General features: G+C 43.4%; 3 protein-coding genes across 12 annotated transcripts in view; all 3 read left to right on the forward strand.

The window, feature by feature from the left end:
• Nucleotides 1–19,240, forward strand: part of nhsl1b (NHS-like 1b) — a 159,287-nt gene that overhangs the window by 13,316 nt on the left and 126,731 nt on the right. The window lies entirely within an intron of this gene.
• Nucleotides 4,985–11,771, forward strand: LOC127537665 (uncharacterized). 5 transcript variants are annotated; one of them, XM_051960551.1, is made up of 7 exons: nucleotides 4,986–5,097; nucleotides 7,933–8,140; nucleotides 9,133–9,186; nucleotides 9,338–9,394; nucleotides 9,673–9,726; nucleotides 9,877–9,933; nucleotides 10,458–11,771. In XM_051960551.1, exons 2-7 carry the CDS (start codon nucleotides 8,021–8,023, stop codon nucleotides 11,604–11,606), a joined length of 1,491 nt encoding a protein of 496 aa, XP_051816511.1. In that variant the 5' UTR covers nucleotides 4,986–5,097; nucleotides 7,933–8,020; the 3' UTR covers nucleotides 11,607–11,771. The 5 variants fall into 5 exon arrangements, with proteins under 5 accessions (XP_051816514.1, XP_051816512.1, XP_051816513.1 ...); XM_051960555.1 differs by lacking the exons at nucleotides 4,986–5,097; nucleotides 7,933–8,140 and adding exons at nucleotides 8,636–8,685; nucleotides 8,802–8,858 and having other exon boundaries at nucleotides 10,458–11,316; XM_051960554.1 differs by lacking the exons at nucleotides 9,673–9,726; nucleotides 9,877–9,933 and having other exon boundaries at nucleotides 4,985–5,097.
• On the forward strand, nucleotides 11,951–18,548 carry LOC127537664 (uncharacterized). The gene is made up of 4 exons (XM_051960543.1): nucleotides 11,951–17,765; nucleotides 17,913–18,012; nucleotides 18,107–18,232; nucleotides 18,331–18,548. The coding sequence occupies exon 1, from the start codon at nucleotides 11,951–11,953 to the stop codon at nucleotides 17,279–17,281; it is 5,331 nt and encodes a 1,776-aa protein (XP_051816503.1). The 3' UTR covers nucleotides 17,282–17,765; nucleotides 17,913–18,012; nucleotides 18,107–18,232; nucleotides 18,331–18,548.

A 19,240-nucleotide genomic window follows, 5' to 3' on the forward strand; every position in this document is an offset into this window, starting at 1 on the left:
ATGTCAGGGTTGTGGTGAGCTGAGTTTACTGTTGCTGCAGGGAGGCGGTACAGACAGAATGTCAGGAAATTATGTACACTACAGGTCAAAAGTTTGGACATTTTATGTTTTAGGAAAACTCACACTTTTATTCATGTGTTAGCATAACTGTACAAAGGTTTTCTAATCATCAATGAGCTTTTCAACACCATTAGCTAACACAATGTAGCATTAGAACACAGGAGTGATGGTTGCTGGAAATGTTCCTCTGTACCCTATGGAGATATTCCATTAGAAATTTCCAGCTAGAACAGTCATTTACCACATTAACTATGTCTTGACTGGATTTAAGGTTCATTTATTGTTACCTTCATTGGAAAAAAAACTGCTTTTATTTCAAGAATAAGGAGATTTCTAAATGACCCCAACCTTCAATACAGACAAACATGCATTATTCATAAATGCATTTTGGATGTTTTAAAACACTTTATTAAATCATAAAACGGCCAAACGCAGAATAGTTAAAAAAATAAAAATGATTCAAGAAAAACTGCTTTCAGGAGTGATTAATGTGTAACAATGACAGACGGTAAAAATTATATATATGGTTTAGTTTGACTGACAGGGATTATTTTATGGGTGCAAAATCCTTTATTTTAATTTATTATACTGAATGGCTGAGGAGCAGCCTGATGTTGACTTCATGTGTGCGTAAATAAATACGTAAATGGATTTATTCACTACAGAACACAGCAGTTTTAGGCCCCATCCACACGAAGACAAACCGAGGTCTAAACGCATAAGTTTCTTGCCGAATCTGCGTATCTCATCCACACGAAGATGGCGTTTTGGGGGTCTGTAAACGATCATTTTTTAAACCAGGCTCCAGAGTGGAAAGACTCTGAAACACCGTATAAGCGGCTCCGTGTTTACTGGCTCTCCGCTACTTTTCAGAAACGCTTGCGTCATAGATTCGTATCTTCATTGACACGCATGCGCCACATGCGGCAACGAAGCTAGTGACCCTACTATTCCTGTTGCAGCAAAATCTTCTTCTCAATCACCGCCGAGTTGAACAAACAATTATCGAGGACACATTACGGCACTTTATTTACTTCCCGGCTTGGTCTCTGTTTACAACATTTGCCGCAAGTGCACATGCCCACTGTTTTTTCTTCTGTTTGTGCGTGTTTCCGTCATATCGTTACAGCGCCCCTAGAGGTCTGGCATGTGTTTTACAGCGTTTCCATGCGTATCGAGTGCATTCATGTAGACGCACACATTTTTCTGAGACGCCTTCGTCTTTATGGCGATCATTTTTGAAACTGTTAAGTGTTTTGTCTTCGTGAGGATGGAGCCTTATTATCTGACCATATTTTAATTTTTTTATCACATTTTGCTCCTGCAGTGTTCAGAATAATTCATTTTTTTTGCATCACAGGAAACAAAATCCCTCTTAAAGGTTTTAAACATGCTGAACACTCGATCCAGATCAAAACAAAATCTGAATTATGTGATCCAGTGTCAGAAACAATTCCCCCCCCCCTCTTTCAAACAACACACATTAAAGATTTGATGTGTTCAGATAGCCGGAACCTGGTCAGATTCCATGTGAGCAGCTGGGCACAGAGGCTGTTTTCACATGTTTACTACTCTACATAACTTACAGCGTTAGTTCCGGTTCACCAGACCTGTTTCTCCAGTTTTGGAATAATCATTATATTCTGCTGCTAAAAACAAACTATTTGGAGACAATTGCAGCTCCAAAAATAGCTTTTTATTCAGAAATAAACACTAAAGTGGTTCTGGTCTGTGCTCATGTTTATAAGTCACAAACAAACATGGAAAAACCAAAGCCACATATTGCAGCTGCTAATGGAAGTCATACAGTAGGGGGTGGGGTGTATATATAATAACCTGGGTCAACATGGTGACAATGGACCCTTTGACCGTTGGCAGGAATCGAGGACAACAGATTGTGGTGCTTTTCTTCGACACAAAGACGGGAAATAAATCTTTTCAGGTCCAAGTGCCTGGAGAAACTGCCTTTACATCTATCATTAAAAAATGTAAAGTATTTTTTTTAAAAAAGCCCCCCACATATTCTCATACTTATGGATAAAAGCCACTATGAAAGGGATTTACAGTACCACCCAAAAGTCTGCGGTCTTTCAAACGGTACTGTAGGTCAACTTTAGCTCATATAGAACAACTGTAACAAATATAGAGCAACTTTGACTAATGTTTATTCAAATCAAAGCAGTTAAAGTGACCAAGCTGGCTGTTCTACAGGTAAATCCATCAATTAGAAATGGAAGAAATATGGCACAATCGATGTCTAAAGCAGAATGTCACCAAAAACTGAGCGACCATGCAAGATGATGACTAGTGAGGGAGGCCACCAAAACATCTGACTCCTCTAATGGAGTTGGCATGTATAGAAACTGTTCGCACCTTGCTTCACAAGCTGTGGCCTGATTCAGAGGCTGCCTGAATCATCGGTGTCTTGGTGGCCTCCCTCAACTGATCTGTCTTGTATCTCCTTCAGAAGAGTCATCGTTGTCTTGGTGGCCACCTTCACTAGCCCCTTTCTTGTATGATCACTCAGTTTTTTGGCTTGAGTACTTTTTATATGCATTGTAGTTGGTAGCCCTCTTTATGATGGTCAGTTTAACGCTGTTGACCTGGATTCTGTATTATTGAAGAGTTTGCATCTTGATCAGGGTGATCCAGTCCAGTGTTGCTTTTAAAAACCAGAATAAAAGTAAGATTGAATACTTTATCGTGGACAGCCAAACATTTACTGCTCAAATTTGAATAATTCTGATTCATATGACACTTTTTGAACAACTGGACCTGCAGACTGCATTTTACTACTTACTGCACATCTGTGATACCGCTGACCTTCGACTGAGAGAATTCACACTAAATGAATAAAACCATGGAACTTAAATGTGCAGGGTGACCTTGTGGATACAGACACATCTGCTCCAACTTTCAGGTGTAAGCCATTGACATATTTCTAATTTTTGTGTGGAAAATACGACTGTAGAATGTTATTAAAGCTGCAGTCTGATTGATCTGTCCTGAAAATCCCAACTTTGTCTGGTTTTCACCTTTCGTGAGGTGCAACATAAATATTCCAGGTTTTTCCCCGACAGCTTTTGCTGGCTCGGTTTCAACAACGCACAGATTTATCAGACCTCTTCATCTCTCTTCTGTCTGACCGTCTGACTACTGTGTTGAGTCACGAAGACGAATGTGATTTAATATAAAAGACTGATTGTTGTTTCAGCCGAGTGTTTCCTCCTCCTCTGTCGATTGAGTTTAGTGGAGACGTTTTTTAAGTTAGCACAAATACAATGAGTATAGCATGTACACTACCGTTTCATTCATTAATTAGGGGCTCGGGCATGAAATGCCAGAGGCCCTATTGCTCTCCCGCCGGGCTTCTTATTATTAGGGGCTCGGGCATGAAATGCCAGAGGCCCTATTGCTCTCCCGCCGGGCTTCTTATTATTATTAGGGGCTCGGGCATGAAATGCCAGAGGCCCTATTGCTCTCCCGTGGGGCTTCTTATTATTATTATTATTCTTCTTCTTCCGCCTAAAACTTTGGCTCGCTACTCCTCCCAGGGCTTTGAGAAATCACACACAAATTATATATCAGCTTGTGTGGTTTTATGGGGAATCGATGGCTATCTATTTTCTAAGACATTCATTCATATTTGCCAGAGTTATGAGCAAAAAACTGCATTAATTTTCCACATACACATGAATGGGATTACTGAATCACTCAGACTGAAGACTCACCTGTTTTCACAACGCCACTGCTTCGCCATACTTTCACCTAGAAACGTCCACATACACATGAATGGGATTACTGAATCACTCAGACTGAAGACTCACCTGTTTTCACAACGCCACTGCTTCGCCATACTTTCACCTAGAAACGTCATTTAACCATCAAAACGTAGTGATTTCTCTTGTCTACGCAGGGATGTATTTTATGTCATGCTGACATTTACAGGTTTTGCTCAGTGAGTCCTCAAAAAAGTGAAAATTCTCAAAATCTGCTCTCTCTAGAGTGTGTCACGTGACTTGGGAGAGTGGAGCAGAGATGCAAAATCCGCCTAAAACTTTCACGATTGAATCGCTCTCACGACCAAACCATAAATGCTAGGGAAATGAAATTCGCCCAGATTGTAGACAATTTTCCTGGGATTCAAATGAATCCAAGTTTGAAGACCTTGCTCTTTTTGAAGTGAAATGACAGGCAGCAGTTTACAGCAAAGTCGCACCGTTCTCTCCATAGGCGCCCATGCAAACTGAATCATCTGGCTCATGGAGGGAGAGTGTGTTTTTGAATCGCCGCCGCTCGGTCATTTCTCACAATATCTGGAAAATAATTACATTTCTGGTTAGCCACAGGCTTCCTCTCGCTCACGGTCATGTCACTTTTCAGCTGAGATTAACGGTTATTCCGTAATTACCGCCATAACGCGACATCGCGCCGTGCTGAGAACCAGGAAGTAAAACTAACACTTCAAATGGGGCAAGATACGCTTGCCAGTATCAGTCACTGATAGGTGAATGGAGTGGACGCTCGGCTTTGGTGCGAGCGCCCGGGGTTCAAATCCCGGTTGTGATTTTTTTCCTGCCGATCTTCCATTTTTTCTCTAAGTCATGTTTTATGACGTGCTTCGTCAGAATTTCACCTACACACTTAATTTTTGTCTTAAAAACACCCAAATCTCGTCTTTTCAGGCATGTATATATATATTGTGATGCTGGGATTTATGCTTTTCCATACATAATTTCACCTACACACTTCATTTTAGTCTTAAACAAAAACCCCAAGTCCCAATACAAACCACTGTGTTCACTCAGTGCAATACACACTATCATCGCTCACAAGCGTGACTCAGACGTTGTCGCGCACACACACTCATTGGTGTGCTACACCCAGCTTCGCCTGCTCGCTGGCTCCAGAAAAGAAGGTGGCGATAATGCACGAAGAAGCTGGATTCCAACCGCCGTAAAACAAGAAGAAGAAGAACAAGGAGGAGGAGGAGGAGGCTGCTCGCTGGAAGGTAACCACAGTTGGATTTCGTCAGAGGTAAGACAAGGCGTGTTTTCAATCAGTTCTTGTTGCTTTAGTGTATGTTGGGTTAAGCTGTGTTAAGCTTTATGCTCTAAAACATTAATGGTCACCGTTCAAGTATACACTCAATGTTTAAATAACAAAACAAACGATAAGACGAAATGGTTCATGAAGTGATATAGTTTTTGCCTTGTGTTTTACTGTACGTTAGCAGAGGCTAGCTCCGTTAGCTTTGTGATGCAGAGCCACGTTGATGTTCATGGTCACGTACAGTTAGTCTTCCGTGTCGGACGGTTGTCTTTGTGAAACGGCCCTTTTCTGGATAAAATGTGCCGTTTTCTTCATGGTGTTTCCTTACAACGCACCTATTCTGGATAAAAGATACCTTTTTCTTCATGGTTTTTCCTTAGAACGTGGATAGACAGGAGCTAAGGCCTGACGTGTTTTCGATCAGGTCAGGTAGCTTTAGCATCTGCTGGGTTAAGCTGTGTTAAGGTTTATGCTGTAATTTAACTGAAGTTCTAACGGTAACAGTTCACATGTACACTCAATGTTGAAGTGCCAAAACAAACGAAAAGAATATGGGTCGCTGAAGCTTAACGGGTATGCCAAAGCTACCGAAGCTGAAGTGTATTCGTGTTTGCTAGCAGAGGCTGGCGGTCTGCTAGCTCCATGTTTTCTATCAGCTTCGGTAGCTTTGGCATACCCGTTAAGCTTCAGCGGCCCATATTCGGCCCGTTTGTGCAAAAGCATTTCAGTCTTCCATGTCGAACGGTTGTGTTTGTGAGACGGACCTTTTCTGGATAAAATATGCCTTTTTCTTCATGGTGTTTCCTTAGAACGTGGATAGACAGGAGCTAAGGCCTGACGTGTTTCCTATCAGGTCCTGTAGCTTTACCATATGCTGGGTTTAGCTGTGTTAAGCTTTATGCTCTAAAACATTAACGGTCACAGTTCAAGTGTACGCTCAATGTTTAAATAACAAAACAAACGATAAGATGAAATGGTTCATAAAGTGATATAGTTTTTGCCTTGTGTTTTACTGTACGTTAGCAGAGGCTAGCTCCGTTAGCTTTGTGATGCAGAGCCACGTTGATGTTCATGGTCATGTACAGTTAGTCTTCCGTTTCGAAGTTGTAATTGATTATATATTACGTATTACAAGAGCCATTCATGAAACTATATTATATTTTTTTATTTAGTCTACACTGTCCTCACACAGGCGACTTCACTTTGCCGTGGTTGTGACATCATAAGCTCCCTAGCACCATAGCTCTAGAAAGGCTTAGATAGCTTACAGACGCTGTGATCCAATGAGGGCTGGCGTCGCTACGCTGCGGCCATTTTACCTAGGGGCTGCTGGTTCACTGATAAAGTTAATGCCTATGGAGCATGTACTATTTCATTCAACATAGCTTGCTCAATTTTAACCGATTTTTAAACGGTTTTGTATTTGTTATAAACGCAAGAGATGTAGTTATGTTATTGCATATTTACTTTCATATTAAATTAAAAAAGTAGATAGTAGAGCATTATCTGCCATAGCTGCACACATACACACAATGAAATTAAATCGTCAGTGTTTATGTTAAACATTTCATAGTTTGATATTTTTTATTTCTAATAATACATATATTAAATATAAAGGGGTACGTTGACTCACATGATATTTTAAACTTAAACTGAACGAATAATGTATGTACAATATATGAATTGTGATTCATATTGGTTCCATTTACCACAAGGCTTTTGGTTCATCTTGGCCCATTGCCATCATTTTGATAAAACCTAATTAATTTAATGATTCAGCATGGTGTTTTTCTAAATAATTCACATAGTTCTATACATTAAATATCACTAACATGCATGATGTATAAGTTTAGACCTGGGTCCATTTGCTTTAGTATAAAAATAGTTATACCACAAAAGTCCAAGAATTCCACAGCCATTTGGAAATGATGTTTGTGTTTTTATTTTAGGGTCTCGTGACAACTCGTCTATAGTTTTAAAGATCAAGTGGATGGTTCGTTCATCTTACCTGTTCTCTCCTACAAATATTTTATTAGACATTTTTTAATAAACACATTCAGTAACGTGACATCAAGGTTTCTTTTATTAACAGGTGCGCACAATTACAAAACAATATTCAATGAATACTACTTAAACAAATGGTAGAAACATTTCTAAAACATCAGGGTCAAAATAACTTCCAGTTTTTACAAGTACAAATCCACTAAGTTAGCAACACTTATCTTAAATATGTCCCTGAAGTCATTTCTTCCAAGTGATAGCTGATTTCACGGGCTCTTGTTTTGACGGAACGTTCATTTGAGCATCCTTATGCTGCACAAAAGTATGGCATCTTGCATGGTATCTGCTTTAAACATATGCTATGCAACACACTAGTTCAGCTGCCTCTGCTACAGACATGTTAAGATTCTTATTCTCATGTTGTCAGCGTTATGCTTGCTTCTATGAGCAAAACATTTTTGACTTTTACATGAACAGCCATTTTCCACCATAGCCATTGTCAGTGATTCAGATATTTTCTATGGTAACATAGTTGTTATCTGTTCAAGTTTTGTAAGAATCAGTGACAGTATATTTTTGCCATGTTAAATATACTTTTAATTATTTACCATATCTTGTGTTATATTGAACTTGATATGAATATTCAAAGTAGGAGCTCTGTGATTAAGGTCATTTACATCTCAAGTTGTAGTTGCTACTACTGTGTGCCTGCATATATATTTATGACATTTTATATTTACTTACTATTGCTATTAATTACTTTATGCTAATGATTTTTACTAATTGAGTGTTATTTGTCTTTCCATTGTCACCTGTCAGATTCATCAAACCCTTTTCAGCCTTTGCACAGCCTCTGGATCACCTTTGGTTTTTTTGGACATCTTTCAAAGCCTTGCATACTTCCAATATGCCACGCAGAGGAAAACGCTCCCAGGCCCAGATCGACCGTAGGAGGAAGCCTAACGCGTCCGAGCTGCCCGACAAGCCCGTGGACGTGCCTCCCTGCTCCCACTCTGTCCTGAACAAGGCATGTCTGCATCAGTAACAACATATGTATTTATGCAACCCAGCATGTGCTCGGTGGGACACGTTTATGCCATCCACACGATGTTGACAGTGGCGGCTGGTGATTTTTGTCTCTTGGGGGCGCGCACTTAATTTACCAAAGCAAATAGAAGAGTCGGCAACACCGGAATACAAGAATTGATGTAAATTATGTTCACAGCCATTTGATGTGCTATTACTATGCGCCACTATGAGGGTACACCTAAGCACTACTGCTGAGTCAAATAGACAATTAAATGCACGGAAATGTTACCAGCGAGTGAATTTGAATTTATCTCCCCACTGTTTGATATGATTTGCTCCAGATAAGGTGTAATTGGTACACAAACCCTTAAAATCTCCTTTACTATAAGTAAACAAATTAAGAATGTATAAATATGCAAATCTATTTTTAATTCAAAAGTAAAAAAGAAACAATTGATTTTTAATGACATTTGTCATTATTGTCTGTAGGTTCTGGTATCAACGAGCACGGAAATCTGTGCTGATGGTGCTCCAGTTTCACAGGTGAGTTGGATAAATACCAAATTGATCTTCTTAACCTCTTTATGTTAACCGTTTTAATGTAGAACATATTTATGAAATATAGTTCAATAATTTGTGTTTTTTTTTTTAATTATCAGATCGGACAAGCTGTTGAAACTTTGCCCTCCACTGATCAGCATGATGCTCCATCTGAGGTTTGGTGCACATTGTTATTTTAACACATTGTGTTTAAATATGGAATAAAGAGGTTTCATATATATATGTGGTGCACTTTAATTACATCACAATGTAATTTTAAATTTTGGTTCATGATTTATTTCTTTTTATATTTGAGAATGATGGAAGTAATAAATTGCTTATTGACAGATATTACTTAGTGAAGTGGAATTCCAGTTCATGACACCAGATGGTGACCAAACATGTCCTGATGCATTTGTCATTGGTAACCTTTGTCATTATTGTCTGTAGGTTCTGGTATCAACGACCACAACACTCTGTGCTGATGGTGCTCCAGTTCCAAAGGTGAGTTGCATACATACCAAATTGATCTTCTGAATCTCTTTATGTTAACCTTTTAAATATAGAGCACATTTATGAAATATAGTTTGACACTTTGTGTTTGCTGTTTGTTAATATGTCTGAGGTCTATGCATGTTTTTTTTTTTTTTATCAGATCGGAAAAGCTACTGAAACTTTGCCCTCCACTGATCAGCATGCTGCTCCATCTGAGGTTTGTTTCATTGCTATTTGAACATGATCGGTTACACAGGTTGATATGGAATACAGAGGTTTCATATATATATGTGGTGCACTTTAATTACATCACAATGTAATTTTAAATTTTGGTTCATGATTTATTTTTTTTATATTTGAGAATGATGGAAGTAATAAATTGCTTATTGACAGTTATTACTTAGTCAAGTGGAATTCCAGTTCATGACACCAGATGGTGACCAAACATGTCCTGATGCATTTGTCATTGGTAACCTTTGTCATTATTGTCTGTAGGTTCTGGTATCAACGACCACAACACTCTGTGCTGATGGTGCTCCAGTTCCAAAGGTGAGTTGCATACATACCAAATTGATCTTCTGAATCTCTTTATGTTAACCTTTTAAATATAGAGCACATTTATGAAATATAGTTTGACACTTTGTGTTTGCTGTTTGTTAATATGTCTGAGGTCTATGCATGTTTTTTTTTTTTTATCAGATCGGAAAAGCTACTGAAACTTTGCCCTCCACTGATCAGCATGCTGCTCCATCTGAGGTTTGTTTCATTGCTATTTGAACATGATCGGTTACACAGGTTGGATCTTTGTGAGACAGTTTAATTACATCACAATGTCATTTTCTGTTTTGATTCACAATTTACTGCTTTTCATTTTGAGAATGATTGAAGTAATGAATTCCTTATTGAGACATATTTGTAAGTAAGGTGGAATTATAGCTCACTATAGTATATTATGACCAAACGTATATATGATGAAGTTGACATTTTGACATTAATAACCTCAGATTTCTGTTTGTGTAAAAGACAGGCAAAAATAAGTGTTTCTGAAGCGCATTGTGTATCTTCAATCATTCATTAATTTGTTTAATTTCTACAATAATGTAGAAATTGTTTTTATGTAAATATTTACTTAGAAATAGCAATTAACTAAAACACATTTGAATTGTGTGTGTTTGTGTGTAAAATAAGCAACATCAAAACTGACACTGGAAAAGTAAATTTCATTTAAACATAAATAAAACATTGAATATGCAATGATCCTTCTTTGTCTTTTATTTCAGGATACAACCAGGAGCCACGGTCAACGTGTCGAGTCGCTCCAGGCCAGTCATTCTCAAAATGACACAAGGTATCGGGTATTTTCGCGCAATCGTCAGTGTACCTGTAATGCACTGATGTTTCTCGCGTACCAGTCAGAGGGCTGTCACTTCACCAGGACTACACTCAATAGAGTCCTGGCAAAGGGAAATACTTTATACGTCAAAAACAAACGGCAATTGATTGACAACAACAAATTTCGGAACCATCATCTGACTGTCGAGGAGATGCCAAAACGAGTCAAGACAGACGAACATTTCTACAATGTCAGCAGAGATGATATCCGTTGTGGCCCTATCAAAATCGTCCCATCTAGCCCTGAAAGACAACAGGGGTTGGTTCCACTTGCTACCCAGCTGGAGTCTCTTACAGCAGAGGTAAGCCTGGCGTTAATTGTCATAGCGCCAGATTGTATCGCGGTTTTCCGTGACCAGTACGGTCGGTATGGACTTTTTGATTCCCACTCCCGAGACTCAACAGGCTTACCCTCTTCCAACGGCAAGGCCATTATGATGACTTTTGCAGCACTCAGTGACCTGGCTGACCACCTCAACGCATTGTATGGAGAACGTCATAACTCTGCCAGCTATGAGTTTGTTCCTGTTTACTTCCACCGTGACACTGACAGTGAACTTTCTCAAGAGTCTACTGTGAACCAAGGCCGTAATGATGTGTCTGAAAATAATATCCGTGTATTTCAGTCAGACAGTCGGACCGCTGTCTCAGACAAATCTGAAGAGTATCTGCAAAGTTCCTTAGCTGTGCCACCAACGTCCAAAAAGGTCTCTAAACTGAGCAAAGCCATGAGGCGAAAAGTCATGAGGAGAGCCCGTCAGCAGCAGCAACAGACATCGGCTAAGGACAAAGCAAGGTCTCAAGGGAACAGACAAAAAAAAGAAGTCACGAAAGGGAGAGATATGCCAGCTGTGCCACGTTTCAGCAGAAAAAAGTTGCCACACAGAAGGCTCGATATGCAAACGACAGCCATCGTGTGCATAAGCTGTCATCAGTTGGACGCTACTATGCAAAATGTAACGTGCAAATCAGGAAACAATTTGTCGACAGATACAGGACAGATCCTGCTTTTCAGAGCAGACGAAAAAACTACGTAGTGCAGAGATACAGGACGGATCCTGCTTTTCAGAGCAGACAGAAAAACTACGTAGTGCAGAGATACAGGACAGATCCTGCTTTTCAGAGCAGACAGAAAAACTACCTAGCGCAGAGATACAGGACAGATCCTGCTTTTCAGAGCAGGCAGAAAAATTACGTAGTGCAGAGATACAGGACAGATCCTGCTTTTCAAAGCAAGCAGAAGAAGCACAATGCCCAGAGGTACAAGACGGATCCACAGTACAGGCTACATCACATCCAACGCTGCAGCCTGCTGAAAAAACGTAAGTTGGCCAGTTTTTCTTGTCAACAGCGTTACAAGTGGCAGAATGCACGGCGCATCATGAGGAAGTATCGACACCTTCGTACCCCTTGCCAGCCAGTCAATACATTGATGACAGCAGCAATAGCAGCATTTCGTAACACCATCAGTCATGGACCTACATACGTCTGCACAGTCTGCCACAGGACGATGTTTCCAAATCAAGTAAAGCTCTGTAAGAGAGACAAATACTCCACCAGCGTTAAAGTGGCAGAAGCTTGCTTGACCGGAAGCTACGTTCATGTTTGTGCTGCCGAGTGCTCCTCCCCTTGCTCTCTGCCACCAGAGAGACTGCAGGAGTGGATCTGCCACAACTGCGACAGCCACCTCAGCAGAGGAAGAATCCCGACACATGCAGTAGCAAACAATTTGCAATTAGCACCCATTCCCCCGGAACTGGACCAACTCAACGTGCTGGAAAGACAGCTCATTGCCAAAGTATTGCCGTTCGCAAAGATTATCGCTTTGCCAAAAGGACAGCAGCGAGCAGTGCACGGAGCTGTTGTATGTGTTCCATCAGAGGTGGAAAGCGTCGTCAACAGTCTTCCACGTCCCCGCACCGAAGCACAGCTACTGCATGTGAAATTGAAGCGCCACATACGTTTCAAAGGCCACCAGCACTTTTACATGGTCAACGTGAAGAAGATGCTGACAGCCCTGGAAAAACTCAGAGAGCAACACTCTGAGTACACAGATGTAACCATAGACGAGGAGGCTGCGTTCCAATACCTACTCCAGGATTCGGACGACGACAACAGCAACGATGAAGATTCATCACAGCGGGGAGATGACATCCCAGACGAGGAGCTGCTTCAAGCGTGTGACAGCTGCACTGAACCACTCCAGGCCAACTCGGCTGCAAACACGACCACAGAACGGCAGAAGGAGCTAAGACCTGGACTTGCACTGGACACCTGCATGCAGCCACCAGACATCGCCCAGGAAATTCTTTCCTACGGTGATGGCATTTTCAGCGTTGCCCCTGCTCAAGGCAACAAACCTGTGGGATTTTTTGCAATCCCCAAACTGGAAGCCATGGCCTTCCCCGTTCAGTTTCCCACGGGACAGAACACACTGGATGAAGACCGTCCCATCAAGCTTTCACCCAGCAGGTATTTTAACGCCAGACTTTTTGGAGCGGACACTCGCTTTGCCGAGGACCAAAGCTACCTTTTTTTTGCGCAGTTTGTGTCGGAGACAAACATTGCAAGGGGCAGTATGTCTATCCAAATGCGCAAAGGAAGGAAACGCACGAGTGACGGGCGTGTCGTGAAAAACTCCATGCTGCAAAACAAAGAAGAGCTGGAGCGCCTAATTCAGGCCAGAGAGGCCCTGCGATTCATGCAGCCTCTGAGAGGCACGCCTGCATATTGGCACAAAAGCCTAAAGGATTTGCACGCGATGCTGAGGCAACTCGGCAAGCCCACCTTCTTTGTGACTTTTTCAGCGGCAGAGATGAGATGGCCTGAAGTCATTCAGGTCATCAAAGCACAGCAAGGTCAGACACTTGCTGACTTTTCACAGCTGGACTGGAAATCCAAGTGCGACATCCTGCGCAGCAACCCCGTCACAGTCATGCGAATGTTTCACCATCGGGTTAATGCGCTTATGGCAGACCTCATTCTCTCACCAGCGCAACCAATCGGCGAGGTGGAGGATTATTTTTACCGTGTGGAGTTTCAGGCTCGAGGAAGCCCACACATCCACATGCTAGTGTGGGTCAAAGACGCCCCTGTGTACGGCGAGGACTTGGATCAAGTTGTCTGCAAGTACATCGACCGTTACATCTCCTGCAAGATGCCTGACCCCAAGGAGGACCCAGAACTCCACAAAATTGTGTCGGAAGTTCAGGTCCACAGCAAGAGCCACTCTTTTTCGTGCAAGAAGGGCAACGTAGTCTGTCGTTTTGGCTTCCCCAAGCTGCCATTTGACAACACCTGGATCACGAATCCGTGCGAGTGCGAAGTGGAGATGGAAGAGGAAGAGGAAGAGGAAGAGGAAGTGGTCCGACAGGCACGGAGAGAACGGATCCAAAGGCAGCAGCAGGACGCCAAGGAGAAGCTTCAGCACCTCAGACAACTCCTTATGGATCCAAAGGCTTCATTCAAGGACTTGTCAGATCTCCTCCAGCGTTGCAACTTGGAGCGTGACATCTACATGAACTGCGCCGAAAAACTGACCAGCGGGAGCGTGGTAATGCTGAAGCGGCATCCAAACGACTGTTGGGTCAATGCGTACAACCCAGACCTTCTCCGCGCTTGGAACGCCAACATGGACATCCAGTACGTGCTGGACGAGTACAGTTGCGCCATGTACATGATGTCGTACATGACCAAGCCGGAGCACGAAATGACCGAATTCTTGAAGTCGGTCGTAAAGACGGCGAGGGAGTCCGACCTCAACCAGCAGCAGGAAATGAGGAGGATCATGCAGGCCTACGCGAAGCACAGAGAGGTAAGCGCCCAGGAAGCGGTGGCTCGCACGTGCAGCCTCCCTTTGAAAAAGTGCTCCAGGTCTGTCATCTTCCTGTCAACGGACGAAGACGGGATGAAGATGAGTCTTCCCATGAGTCGGCTGAACGACATGGCACCCGAGTCCGAGGAGGTGTGGATGATGGGGGTACCTGACAAGTACCTGTTCAGACCACAGACTCGTGAGTTCGAGGGAATGTGTCTGGCCGAGTTTGCGTCGGACTACAGGGTAATCTACGGACAGCACGCTCAACGCAACAGTGCGATTGCCCTCCGCGACAACAAAGGCTACATTGCCAAGAGGACAGCAGGAAGAGAAGCAGTCATCCGATTCGCGCGTTTCTCAGAGACCAAAACACCAGAGAAGCACTTCAGGCGGCTTCTGAAGCTGTACCTGCCACACCGATCGGACCACCAGCTCAACGACGGAGGTCGTACCGCGTACGAAGACTTCTACAAATTTCGTCCTGATGTGAAGCGCATCGTGGACAATAACAAGAAGCGGTACGAGGAAAAAGGCGCAGGCATGGACAAGGCACTCCAACGCGTCGAGGAAGGTCCAGTCCTCAACGCTTGGAACTCCTTTGCACCCGAAGTTGAGGTTGACCGACAGGAGTGTCTTAACCTGCGACAAACTGTCACGGAGGACAACGAAGAGGACGCCGTCCCGGACTTTGACGTTAGCTTACCAGCTCCCAGGATCGAGGTGCCTCGGTTGAGTCCGGACTTTGTCCGGAAGATGTTTCAGAGTCTGAACGAGACCCAGGCATGCATCTTCTATGCTGTGCGGCAATGGTGCCTTCAGCGTGTGTGGGGCCACAATCCAGAACCGTTTCACTACTTTGTTTCAGGTGGAGCTGGATGTGGTAAGTCCCACGTCATAAAGTGCATTCACGAGGAAGCAACGAGGATTCTGCGGGAGCTCCCCAGATTCCGAGACATGGCTGACATGTCCCAGCCAGCTGTGCTTCTGACGGCCTTCACAGGCACAGCAGCCTTCAACATCGCGGGCAAAACGTTGCACTCTGTCCTCAAGCTTCCTAGGTCCTTGGAGCCGCCATACCAGGGCCTCGGCAATGCACTTGACGAACTTCGAGCGTCATTGTCTTCCGTTGAGATTCTCATCATCGACGAAATTTCCATGGTTTCCAAGAAGCTGTTTGCCTACGTCAACTGGCGTTTCCAGCAGCTGAAGGGAAACCGCAGACCTTTCGGCGGCGTTTCCATTCTTGCAGTCGGCGACTTTTACCAGCTACCACCGCTGGGCAGGGCCAAGCCGCTCTGCGTCTATGAAGATACGGAGTTCGATCTCTGGAGAGATCACTTTTCCATTGTCAACCTTACGGAAATCATGCGGCAGAAAGATGACCGCGCTTTTGCCGAACTCCTCAACCGACTGCGAGTCAAGCGCAAGGAGGATCCTTTGAGTCTCGCGGACCGCGAATTACTCTTACGGGCCGTCTCGGACGGTAAGGACCTTCGAGGAGAAACGCTCCATGTCTTTGCCACGAACAAGCAGGTGGACAGTCACAACGCAGACGCTGTGAGTTCCCTGCTTGAACAACAGATCACCATCGTGGCACAAGATTTTCGAAAGGACGTTACAACAGGAAGGAAGGTCCCCGTGCAAAATGTCACCGGCACAAAAACAGATTTGCCTGACAGCATAGTGGCTGGTGAAGGAGCACGCATCATGTTGATCAGGAATGTCAACGTAGAAGATGGACTCGTCAACGGGACATTCGGGACCATCTTCACCATGGTGACCGACAACCATGATCCCAAAGCCGTGAGACTTCTTGGTCTCCGGCTGGACAACCCCACAGCAGGACAGACTCTGCGAAAGAAGCTGCTGGGCCCCACGGACGACTTGGTCTACATCGAGAGATCCGAGGAGAGCTTCGGTCGCAAAGGCGGAGTAGTTAGACGCCAGTTCCCCATCAAGCTAGCTTTTGCGTGTACGGCCCACAAAGTGCAAGGCATGACGGTGACGTCGGCTGTGGTGAGCCTGAAACGCGTGTTTCAGCCAGGCATGGCATACGTTGCACTCAGCCGCACCACATCTCTTCAAGGTCTTACCATCACAGACTTTGATGAAAAGAAGATCTACGCGGACCCCACCATCACCACAGCTTTGCGGGACATGCGCAGCGCCAGTTTCCAGGGCGTTACTCCCCTGCTGAACTTTGGGAAGCTGACTGACCGACCCCGCAACACCGTGACAGTCATCCACCACAATACACAAGGGCTTCCATCTCACATTGTGGACCTGAGGGCGCATCCCGAACTCAGGTTGGCAGATGTGCTGTGTCTTACCGAGACGCATCTGTCAGGGCCCCCTGTATCTCCATCCTTTCATCTGGAAGGATACACCATGTCTGAACGTAGCAGACCGGAATCTTACGATTCAGGTTCAGACATGGCAGCAAAGGCAGGTGGTGGAGTGGCTATATATTACAAAAACACGTTGACTGCAGAGGCTCCTAGATGGACGCATGTCATGGGTTTGGAGTGTTTGGCCGTCAAAGTTGAGGCGCCAGTCAAAATGCTTGTAGCGACTGTCTATAAACCCCCAAATTATGCTTTGCTAAGGTTTTTGCAAAGCCTCAACACCCTCTTGGACACATTGGAGCTCATGAATCACCAACCCATTGTTGTTTGTGGTGACTTCAATGAAGACCTCCTTTCCAGAGGTCACAAAAGCATCAGAGATGCATTTCTGTCCAGAGGCTACACGCAATTGGTTCATGAGTCTACCACAGACAAGAACACTCTGATTGATCACATCTATATTTCTCAGCCAGAGAAATGTGTTCAGTCAGGTGTTCTCCAAAGTTACTATAGTTATCACAGTCCCATCTACTGTATTTTGACTGACTGAAGCGTCACAAACCACCCAACACGCGGCCTGTATATAGTTCAAAGGGGTAAGTATGATTTTCCCTGGCCCCTTTGCGGTTGACCGGAACCCCGAGTTAGGCAGCATCCGGAGACATAGACCTTGGTGCTCTAATCCTCAGCAACTGAGGAATATTACCTCTCTGTTGGGTAAGTAACCTCAGTTAATGTGAGAATTTAAGAGGCTCACACCAAGGGCACACTGGAGAGACTGTCTCTCTCAGCTCGACTGGAAACACCATGAGATCCCCCAGGAAGAGCTAGATGACGTTGCCAGGTAGAACAACATGTCTCGGGTAAGAACACATCATACAATTTTCTGCTTGTTTCCCATGTAATGTGCTCAGTTAGTTTTATCTCAGACTACAGAACGAAGACTCCAGTCCACAAAGCGTTTGGAGAGCCCAAATCCATAGAGAACCCACCTGGACAGTCCCTACGTAATCCCTGACATCGATGATTACAACGTGAGTTTATCGCCTCCATTTTAATCTTCATACATCTTAATATAACACATTCATGCGTTTAAATTGACACCCAGGTATCCAGCACAGACATCCCCTGTTCCCTGAAAAGAATTGAATTCTTTAAATTGACACCACTTCTCTCTGCAGGTAGTCCACTCACAAGAACCACCACCCCACCCACAACCCCCTTTCCCAGACATCCACTCCTCTGGAACATCTCCAGAACCTGCCTACAAACATGTCTCAGGTAAGAAAAAATGTTCAACACAGAGATTTGCTCCATTCATGCAACATGTCAAACTAATGTGTACAAATGTGCTTGTTTCATCATGTAATTTCAGAATTCAGACTCCACTTTCTGTCATCAAGTGACCAGTGATGCTGCAATGTCGGCCGATGGCCTGTATAGGTCCGGTAACGGTTGTAGCTCCGTATCTGCTTCACAGCCATGAGGAGAGATGTTTCAGGTAAAAACATACAATAGAAATTCGCACTTGCTTAACATATATAAAGTCAAGTCAGTTTAATACAACTGAACTAATGCCTGTTTTTTTCTTTTCGACAGAAAAAGAACACTCACTACTCCCAAGCAAAATTCACTCTTCAGTTGAAACCTTCACAGATTTCTTGGTTTTTTTTCCCCACTACACAATGTTGTTCTGGGGTTTTTTCCCATGCTTGCGGGTTATAGTGACTACATGTTTTAACAAAAATGTGATCAAAATAATATTTATGTACATATGTTGAAAGTTGTTAAAATTAAAATGTATGTGTATCTGGAAATTCTGCTTTGATGTGTATTTTTTCATGACAATACCGTGATGTGTATCTGTGTTTTTTCCGAAAATGTAACATCATACTTTTGTGCTTATGTAGAAAGACAGAGACACTGTCCTATTTTCATTAATAGGGCGGTTTTCCATACAGAAGCTCCAAAAACCCCTGGCTTGAGCAAAAAACAAAAAAACCCTCTCAGACCATCTGCTACAGTGCCACGGAGGAGTCACTTGGTTTTAAGGACAGGGGGCTTAGCCCCCAGGTGATGCATAGGATATGAACACAAATTTCATTTTACAGCTAACATAAACCTCTCTGCTTGACACAGCCTTTACAGTAACTCCAATCCACATTTTCACCAGCTGAGATCTTCCTGTCTCCGCCTGTCAAAATAAAAGCACAGCATAATTTCAAAATAAAAGCCTGCCACGGCCCGGAAAATGGCGAAACACGCCTCTCCCTCCTGGAGGTCGCGCGAGGGCCCGACGGCCTCCCGGCCCGAGCCCCTCCCACGATTTCCGTGTGCGGGAATTGTCTAGTTTAATGTTATCTTCATGGGAAAAAAATGCTTTTCTTTACAAAATGCACATTTCTAAGTGAGCTTAAACTTTTGAACAGTAGTGTACATGAATTAAAGTTGCTCTATATTATTTAAAGTTGGTCTGCATGAGTTAGTCGTTCTACATTAGTTACAGCTG

Source organism: Acanthochromis polyacanthus, chromosome 16, assembly GCF_021347895.1.
Source record: "Acanthochromis polyacanthus isolate Apoly-LR-REF ecotype Palm Island chromosome 16, KAUST_Apoly_ChrSc, whole genome shotgun sequence".
Lineage (NCBI taxonomy): Eukaryota > Metazoa > Chordata > Actinopteri > Pomacentridae > Acanthochromis > Acanthochromis polyacanthus.

Excerpts from the sequence above, each read along its gene's own strand:
- LOC127537665 (XM_051960551.1), top strand. The coding sequence starts at position 8,021 with ATGCCACGCAGAGGAAAACGCTCCCAGGCCCAGATCGACCGTAGGAGG. Across the intron at positions 8,141-9,132 it reads CCCACTCTGTCCTGAACAAG|GTTCTGGTATCAACGACCAC; the intron begins GCATGTCTGCAT and ends TATTGTCTGTAG. Across the intron at positions 9,395-9,672 it reads AGCATGCTGCTCCATCTGAG|GTTCTGGTATCAACGACCAC; the intron begins GTTTGTTTCATT and ends TATTGTCTGTAG.
- LOC127537664 (XM_051960543.1), top strand. The coding sequence starts at position 11,951 with ATGAGGAAGTATCGACACCTTCGTACCCCTTGCCAGCCAGTCAATACA.